This window comes from Galeopterus variegatus, unplaced genomic scaffold (genome assembly GCF_000696425.1).
Source record: "Galeopterus variegatus unplaced genomic scaffold, G_variegatus-3.0.2 Scaffold960, whole genome shotgun sequence".
NCBI classification, from domain to species: domain Eukaryota; kingdom Metazoa; phylum Chordata; class Mammalia; order Dermoptera; family Cynocephalidae; genus Galeopterus; species Galeopterus variegatus.
This window is the reverse complement of record NW_007727071.1, coordinates 334786-344297: the sequence shown is the minus strand read 5'-3', so window position 1 is coordinate 344297 and position 9512 is coordinate 334786. Positions and strand designations below refer to the sequence as shown.

The following is a 9512-nucleotide window of genomic DNA, read 5'->3' as shown; positions in this document are numbered from 1 at the left end:
CCTGCCGTGGGTTCGGATCCTATATAAGAATGGCCGGTGCACTCACTGGCTGAGCGCGGTGTGGGCGACACCACACCAAGGGTTGTGATCCCCTTACCGGTCACAAAAAGGACATAAATAAATAAATAAATGGTATTGTAAATAGTTTTCAGGGCATACACATAGCTTTTTCCTAAAAAATTGCTCTGGCAACTTTGTTAAAAATCAATTGACCAGAACTATGGGTGTATTTCTGGACTTTCTTGCATGTTTCCCATACTCGGAGTGGCACAGCCTCTCCCTAATGTTCCTCCAAACTCCCCTCTCGCTCCCTCACCTGATCCTGGAATTCCTTCTTTCTCAGAAAAACCTCATGGCGTCATCTCCCTCTTGGAGACCGTTTTCCTTACTCACCAGCCTACATGGGATGATTGTCAGCAGCTCCTGCAGACTCTCTTCACGTCAGAAGAACGCAAATGGATCTGGAGGGAGGCCCTGAAAACTGTTACTGGTCATGATGGCTGACCCTCTGATGACCCTGTTTGCCTCAAATGCGTGTTCGCCTCTAACAGACCCAGGAGGGACCCAAACAGGGACCAAGGTAAGGGGGCTCTCGACCTGTATCACCAGACGCTCCTTAGGGGACTCTGCACAGCAGCCCGGAAGCCCACTAACCTATCAAAAGTAAGTGAAACTATTCAGGGACCAAATGAAATCCCTGCCACTTTCCTGGAAGGCCTTATGGAGGCTTACAGGACCTACACTCCTGTGGACCCTGAGATCCCAGAAAACCAGCAGGCAATAAATATTGCCTTTGTCACCCAGTCAGTCCCAGACATTAGGAGAAAGCTTCAAAGAAAGGAAGGATTTAAAGGAAAATTGTTATCTGAGCTGGTTGAAATTGCCCAGAGGGTCTTTAATGACAGATAGTCCAGAAAAGAAAAAAACCAAAAAGCTAGATCTTAAAGATGCCTTCTTCAGCCTCCCACTGGCCGAAGTAAGCCAACCTCTCTGCCTTTGAATGGACTGACCCTGGGGGAGGATACTCTGGACAATTAACTTGAACTCACCTCCCCCAAGGATTTAAAAGTTCCCCAACCTTATTTGATGAAGCCCTTCAGCCTGTTTGTTGCTGAGATTCGAGGCATTGCCAAGGGGGTGCTCACCCAAGCCCTGGGACCATGGAAGAAGCCTATAACCTACCTCTCCAAGAGGTTGAACGGTGTAGCCGCAGAATGGCCAACCTGTCTCTGAGCCATAACGGCAACTGCTTTACTAGTAAAAGAGGCCAACAAGACATATGCTTAGTGGCCCCCCACTCTATACAGACTCTCTTACAAAGTGCACCTGAACATTGGCTCACCAACTCCTGCTTCACGCAGCATCAGGCTTTACTTCTAGATCAGCCCCTAAAAACTACGGCTCTAAATCCGGCTACCCTCCTCCCGGATGACAACCCGACCGAGCCTGTCCATGACTGCCTTGAAGCAATTGAGACTTTCCAAGGCCTCTGTCCGGACCTGACTGATGTGCCCTAGACAGAGTCTAATGAAATGCTGTTCTCTGATGGAAGCAGTTTCATGTCCAATGGAATCAGGTACGCCGGGACAGCCATGGTAACTTTAGATTGGGTCATTTGGGCTCAAGCCTTAAGCCAAAGAACATCTACTCAAAAGGCTGAACTCATAGCCCTAACACAGGCTTTAAAGCATGGAAAAGATAAAACTGTTAACATATATACTGACAACAGATATGCTTTTGCCACTGCCCATGTTCATGGGGCCTTATACAGAGAGGACTATTAACATCAGAAAGCAAATAAATAAATAATAAAACAAAAATACTAGCCCTCCTTAAGGTCATATGGTATCCAAAAAGAGTGGCCATCATACATTGTCCGGGGCACCAGAAAGATAACTTGTTTGAGACCCAAGGCACTGCTGCTACAGATTTGACTGCCAAAGAGGCCACAATAAAACCAGTGGGGCCATTTGACTCTTTAACAGTTGTTCCGGTACCTCAATTGCTGCCGACTCCCCATTATACTAAAGAAGAAGTAAAACATGCTAAGATCTTAAAAGCCTCCAACAATGCCATGAATTAGAAAATTCTGCCAGACCACAGGGTTTATTTTCCACAGGCTTCAGGCAGATTGCTGATTAAACAGATACATCAAGGAACACACCTTGGATCCACAAAATTAACTGAACTTTTAAAAATATTATTACCTCCAAGATCTTGACAAAATAACAAAAGACATTGTTACCAGACATGATATTTGTTCAGAAGTAAATCCAGGGCCAAAATCAAGGCTGCCCATTGGAACCAGAACACAAGGAACCAATCCTGGCGGACACTGGGAAATTGACTTCACCTAGGTAAAACCTGGACAGTATGGGCATCACTACCTTTCGGTGTTCACAGACACTTTTTCTAGATGGGTAGAAGCCTTTCCTACCAAAACTGAAACCACTCAGCTAACACTAAATAAATTGTTAGAAGAAATTGTCCCCAGATTCGGCCTACTTGTAACCTTGGGGTCTGATAATCACCCGGCTTTCCCAGCACAAATTTCCCAATTATTAGCTAAAACATTAAAAATAAATTGGAATTTACATTATATTTATAGGCCACAAAGTTCAGGACAGGTAGAACAAATGAATTGGACTTTAAAAGAAACACCAAATTAAAACTAGAGACTGGCGAGAACTAGGTGAGCCTCCTTTCCTTTGCCCTCCTAAGGGCTAAATGAACCCCCAACATACAAGGAATTATACCCTCTGTGTTGCCCCACCTCAAAGATGATAAACTTGCTGAAATCACTAACCATAACCTTCTTCAGTCTCTTCAGGCCCTCCAACAGGTAATATGCCATATTCACCCCTCGGTCAGAGAGGCCTACCCACCAACAAAAGCAATTGGTCAATTCTGCAAAAAGGCCTCCTGGAATTTGAGAGGGGTTACACTGAATCTATTGATTAATTTGGGAAAAATTGACATCTTAACAATATTGTCTTCTAGTCCATGAACATAAAATGGCTCTACATTTTAGATCGTCTTTAATTTCTATTAGCAGTATTTTGTAGTTTTCAACAGACAAGTCTTGCATGTTTTTGTTAAATTTGTTCCTAAACATTTTATTCTCTTCAATGCTATTGTGAATGAAATTGCTAAGTTCATTTTCAGACTGTTCATTCCTAGTATATAGAAGTGTAATTGCTGTTTTCATTTTAACCTCAGGTCCTCAAACTTGCCAAACATGTTTAGTTCTAGTAGCTTTTTGTATGGATTCCTCAGGATTTTCTATGTATAGGACCATACCTTCTATGGATAAGGACAGTTTTACTTGTTCCTTTCCAATCTGGACCTCCTTGTTTGTCATGAGCAGACTGGCTAGCATACAATGCTGGCCCCATACAATGCTGCATAAAAATGGCAAGAATGGGCATGCATGCCTTATTCCTCAGTTTATAGGAAAAACACCAGTTTTTCAGCATTAAGTATGATGTTAGCTGTGGGCTTTTTGTAGATGCACTTTATTAGATTGAGAAAGGTGCTTTCTATTCCTAGTTTATTGAGAGTTTTTCCAATTAAATAACAATTTTAAAATGTAAACTGCTTTGATAAAAAGATTTACACCAAGTGGTCAATCTGACAATGTTATAAAAAGTTAATTTTTTCCTCTTTGCTGTGGTCATTGTGTCCCACACAGAGGCTGGACCTATCTGAATGTGCAGCAGTAACTGCACCCACACATAATCCACACAGTCAGACTGACAAGGTGGATTGTACATGGCTCTAGGGAAATCTGTTGCTTCCATACCAAACATTCAGGTGTTATTAGAAACAGCCTTGTATTAGTCAGAAAACATATTAAAGAAAGAGAAGAGTCATATAAAAGAAGAGTCATAAAAATGGGTTTAAAAAATCTTTTTCCTGGTCACCTTGGTGAACGAACAATCAGTCAAACTCCTTGTTTTACATACTAAGTACAACAAATTAAGTACCGATGAATCAATGGTTTGATTCCTTCCTAAAGAGGAGCTGGGAACGAAATAGAGCTCTCTACACCCTCATAACGTACACTATCTGCTCCTGTAGAATTGCTTGCTTAACCTAAGTAACTCCATTTTACCCCATCTGACCTGCAGACTACCCCCCACTTCTGCATGAGAAACTGTTGACCTTCTCATAGAAACACAAGCCACTGCATAGAAACAGGAGCCATACACTGAATAATTACATGGGAACAGGAACCATTCACAGTGAACTATCACATGGGAACAGGAGCCATACACAGTGAACTATTACATGGGAACACACACAATGAAAAGTTCATGCTTGGTTGCTCAAACGGCTCATTCTCGGCCTCTGTACCCTAGCTCCCTAGCTTGCTTTGTGCACCTGGACAAACCCGTGTGCCAACGGGATGTAGTTTTTGCCCTTAAAACCCCCACAAGACCAAGGCCCAAGGCTGCTCTTCCTTGGTTGCACCTTGGGAGACAGATGCTGGCCAGCTGGAGTGAATAAACTGCCCTTTTCTGCACGAGTGGCGTGTAAGTGCATTCTTGTGGGAGGGTGCCTCACAACAGTATGGTTTCTGAATTATCAAGAAAACAAAAACCCAGTACACAGATTCATAAACTAAGCTTAAAAGCCTAAGACAAATGAGAGATTTTTGAATTTTACACTACTGTCTTAAGCCAAAGCTGACTTCTAGATCATTCCTGAGTACGCAGAAGGCATCTAGAAGTTGGGGGAGGGGCTGGGCACACCGCAGGTTGGCCAGAGGCGTGTGGGGGTGGGGGGAGTGGACTGAGGACAGAGCCGCAGCAGGGGAAGCTGCAGCTGCAAGTTTCCAGGGAGGGCGGCGACCTCCCGATTGACAGCCCGACCCTAAATGGAAACCTGGACAGTGCCCCGAGTCCTGCTTCCACCACTGTCCTCTTTCCAGGAAGGAGGCTGAGGTCATCAGATGCTTTTCTCCCCTTCCCCCACCTGCCCACCTCGCAGTCTCTCCTTCACCGCCTGCCTACTCTGACCCTTGTGAACTTTCCTGAGGCCAGGAAGTGGGGGCAGGAAGGACGGACAGTTCCGTGATGGGTGCGGCGGCCACGTCCACTTGCATCCACTCCATGGAGAACACGGAGGACCGCGGGGGGCACTGAGCCAGTGATGAGCCTGACAGCGCTCTGGACTGCGTCTGCTGCTGAGGCAGGGGAGGCCCCTCTGTCCTCAGGCCTCCCCAGCGGGAAGGAAACGTCAGGCACATGGCCAAGCACAAACGACGCCTTTATTGGTGCACAGACCCCAAAGACAGGAGAAGCTAGTGTGGAGACGACCTGACAGGTGACCGCCTTTCCTCCTCAGGGAGTCAGCCTCATCGCCTCCACCACAGGGGATGGGGTCGGGGGCTCCAGACTCGGGGGAAGGCCTTCCATGGTCCTGACTATAACGTGCCCACCTCCTGGGCCAACTGTGGAGGAAGAGGGGGTAGGAACCTGGGGAGGGACGCGGTTGGCGTGGGGGGGACCAGTGGACCCTCCAAGCAGCACCCAGCAATCCTCAGAGGGCAGCACCCCAAAGTGCGTCTGCCCCAGCAGGGTCAGCTAAGGCACGGTGGCTGGGCTGTGTCGTGCTGCAGGAGGCCAGAGCCATGCCAGGACCCTGACCCAATTGAGACATGTGGCTGATGGGACGCAGCTACTTTTCCCGCCAGGGGGTCCGGGAATGGCTGTTACAGCTGTCCAGGGCTGGGGTGGCCTGTGCACAGGTAGCTCGTGAGTCCTTCTTGGGGGCTGGCCTGTGCTTCCCGCCCTTGATGGGTGGGGACTGGAGAGACCGGGGGGCCAGCAGGGCCTGCACGACTCTGACAGCTCCCACTGCCACAAGGAGCCCCCAGAGTAAGGGGGGGGCCTCCAAGTGAGAGAGCTGAGTCCTCACCCAGTGGAGGGCCTGGGCCACTGTGCTGCTGGAGCTGCGGGCGCGGGGTAAGCTCTTGTCCTGTGGGGGCAGGATTGAGAAGACAGGGTTCACCCTGCAGGCGGCGGTCACCTGACACCTCCCCTGACCGGGTTGACACCCTCGTACCTGAAGCCCAAACTGCCTGAGCAGCGTCTCCAGCGTCGGGTCCCCCAAGGACACAGGCGGGAAAAATTCCTCCACCCACTGGCGCCGCCACCACCTGCTGCAACAGGACTGGAGGTTCAGTGCGCAGGCGACCCCAGCCCCCTGCACCCTGGCCAGCGCCCCGGACTTACCCCTGCTCCCCTGGCTGTGAAAACCAGTACTTGTAGCGCTGGGCCCGGACGTACGTAGGCGGCTGCTTGTGGAAGGGATACCTGTCGACCTGGCTCTGGATCAGGCGGATCACTGCGGCGGGGGAGGGGGCTCAGCACGTGTGCGCGACCTCGCCCTCCGCAGTGCCCCTCCCTCAGCCCCGCCCACGACGCGCCTCACCCGGCTCCTGGCCCTGCAGCAGGCGGAGGACCAGGCTAGTGAACCAGGGGCTGTGCGTGTGTGGGCCCAGGGCTGCGAACCACATCTGCCAAGCAAGGCGCGGCTGGTGGGGCGCCACGACGGGGGGTGGCCTGCTCACGTTCCCGGGCTTGTACATGAACTCGATCTCCTACCAGGCGAGCTGCAGTCAGCTGGGCCAGCTGGACCTGGATCCCGGCCAGCCCCCCACCCCAGCGGCAGGGCTCACCGTCCAGTGGTGTCCATCGTAGCTGCCCTCCAGCACCACCTCAGGCCGCCCACCCAGCCCAGTCATCCGGCGGAAGAGGCCGTAGGAGTTGGCCAGCTGCAGGTGCTCCACCGCACCAAACAGGCGGTGGGCCCCCGTCCAGAGGCGCCCGTGGGTCCCGGGCTCCATGTAGGAGTAGGGCACCTGAAGGCGGGTGGGTAGAGCTCAGTGCTGCCCCTCCAGCCCCCTCCCACCATCCGCCTCGCAGCGCTACCCACCAGGCTGATCATGAACAAGGCCACTGTGGCAGTGCTGAAGAAGGACAACTGGACCGCAGTGCAGAGCTTCCGCAGCCATCCCTGTACCTGGGTCCACCTGGGGCAGGGGACCCAAGTGTGGTCAGGACTGCCTTGCACAGCTCTGCTCCCCCCCCCCCATTGGGCCATGTACCTCCAGAGGGCCGTCAGCAGCTCCCAGGTAAGGGAAGCCACACCCAGCCAGATGGTGGGCAGGGTCACCGTCTTCAGCCACTGGGAGAACTGGTGGTAGGTGAACGCTGCCAAAGGAGCGGCATGTGAGGAGGGGTGGTCTGGCCTTTGCCCTATGGCCCCCCAGCCAACACTCACTGGTTCTGGAGAGAACGGTGCGTTGCTGCCAGTCGACCTCCAGGCCAAAGTAGTGCACAGTGCCAAAGGCCAGCAGTCCATAGATGGCCAGTTCTAGCAGCAGGGATAGTGCAGCCAGTAGGGCCTTGGGCCAGGCTGTGGGTCAGGACAGTTGTGGGTCAGCTGAGGGTCCGCAGCCAGGGGGCTGGGGTGGAGCTAGAGCAGGGGCCATTTGGGAAGTGTTGGAGGGATGGAGACACCCTTGGGTATGCAGTGGAGGTGAGGATGCTGGCTGTCCGGGACAGACTGAGACTCACAGGTGGGCATCTTCTTGGGGCGGCCGTGGCTAGGCTCAGCGGCCAGGTGCTGGTCATCCAGAAGAGATGTGGTGAGCACCAGTGTGAGCAGGTTGAAGAAATTATAGTTGCCAGTGATGATGATCAGGACTTGCAACAGCACCTGGTGGATGACCTACATTCAGAGCTCTGAAGGCCGACCCCTCCTGGGCCCTGCTGACTTCCAGACCAACATCCTCCGTGGCTGCAGCCCCACCTGGCAGACACTCACCTCCACGCCCTGAGTAATACATCACTCTGCCTATGACAGCAGCAGCCGCCTGTCTCCAAGAGCTGCCTGTCCCCAATGGGACTCAACGGACAATGCTGAAGAAGGCCTAGCCCTGTCTGTCCCCTGATGGCTGAGGCCCCCACCCACCTGGGAGTAGAAGGCGGCCAGACGCAGGCGGCGAATGGGGGCGAAGAACAGAGGGGGCACAGCGATCTCGATGATGAAGGTGGCCACCACGCTGAGCTTGTGCAGCCAGACAGGCAGGTGGTGGGCGAGCCAGGCGGTGGGTGTGGGCAGGCACTGTGTCTCGTAGTGGTAGGTGAGGGCTGCAGGCAACGGGCGGGTGGTCAGGTCTGGGCAGAGCCCCCAACCGCCCCAGGTCCAGGCTCAGACCCTCACCAGTGAGCCCCCACCACGCGGGGCAGTGGCTGGTCAGCTTGACCACGCCCGAGGCGAACATGAGGCGAAACAGCAGCCAGCGCACGAGCCAGAAAGGGAGGCCTTCATGGGGTGAGGCCCCTGTCTGCCCACCCTGGGGGGCCTGCTTGCGGTGGGGGGGCTGCCTCAGTGGGGCCACCAGCACGGCCAGGAAGCCAGTCTCCAGCAGCAGGGAATCCCTATGGGGAGAGGAAATAGCACAAAGGGCCCCCTCCACATCAAGGCTGCTCCCCTCAGTGGGTCCTCCTGAGAGAGGTATACACCACGCCCCAACCAGCCTCCTGTAGCCCCATGCCCAGCAGGCACTCACCACTGGAAATACAGGAACACCTGGCCCACCTGCAGGGAGAAGGGCTGTCAGGGAGCAGGGGTGTGGGTCTGTGGAGTCGGTAAGGTGGCATGTGGGGGCAGGAGCGAGCTGGCAGCAAGGGTCCCAGTGCTGTACGGGGGGCAGCAGGCAGTCCCACTTGCCTGGCAGGCCGACAGGTAGGCGGCCCAGAGCAGCAGGTAGACGAGCCGGTGGCGCAGCGGACGCAGCAGCAGGGCACCCAGGGCCAGCAGGGTGGCCAGCAGGCTCAGCAGCTCCAGGCCCTGTGCTGTGTCCAGCCCCAGCCTCGGCGCCTCCCACAGCAGCGTCGGTGTCTCCCACAGCTGCTGCCAGCGCCCCTTGCCCTGAGGCCTCAGCGTCCTCCGTGCGGGTAGGATGCCGTCGGGGCCATAGAGGCCTGTGGGGGGCGCGTCAGCATTGCCCCAGACTCCCCGGGTCAGGGCCTGCAGTCCCTCCAGACCCTCCGCCCCAGGTCAGAACCCGCTGACGCCCACTCACCTGCCCCACCAGGTCTGGACTGAAGTGTCTCTCCCACCCCCTCGGGGTTCTGCCCCCCGCCCCAGGTCAGAACCTGGACCCCTACGGGAAACAGGCCACTGCACACCTTCCTGTCCCCTCACCCCCGGGCCTCAGGACACGAAACGCCGCCCCTGCCCCACGCGTCAAGGCCTGGACCTCACTCCCGGCCCCAGACGGCATGAGTGTCCCAAGCGCGTGGCGGGTGTGGGTGTCCCACCCTCGGCGCCCTCACCCGGGATCTGCGTGTAGAGGGAGGCGAAGGCGAACATGAAGGCGGCGGCCACGCCCTGGAGGAAGAGCCGCCGCGGGAACCAGGAGCCCGCCATGTCCGCTACGCGGCCGGCTGGAGCGGAGCCCGGTCCCGCGGTCGGCTCCGCCCCCCCCCCCCCCC

The 9512-nt window shown here is 54.4% G+C and overlaps 1 protein-coding gene across 1 annotated transcript; it reads right to left on the bottom strand.

Moving 5' to 3' along the window:
• Positions 1 to 5252: 5252 nt before the first annotated feature.
• LMF2 (lipase maturation factor 2) lies at positions 5253 to 9472 on the bottom strand. The gene is made up of 14 exons (XM_008573752.1): positions 9354 to 9472; positions 8746 to 8999; positions 8585 to 8613; positions 8236 to 8453; positions 7984 to 8162; positions 7587 to 7728; positions 7291 to 7425; positions 7115 to 7220; positions 6943 to 7039; positions 6686 to 6868; positions 6439 to 6607; positions 6240 to 6351; positions 6070 to 6166; positions 5253 to 5982 (listed from the first exon to the last, which is right to left on the bottom strand). Exons 1-14 carry the CDS (start codon positions 9445 to 9447, stop codon positions 5683 to 5685), a joined length of 2115 nt encoding a protein of 704 aa, XP_008571974.1. The 5' UTR covers positions 9448 to 9472; the 3' UTR covers positions 5253 to 5682.
• Positions 9473 to 9512: the final 40 nt, after the last annotated feature.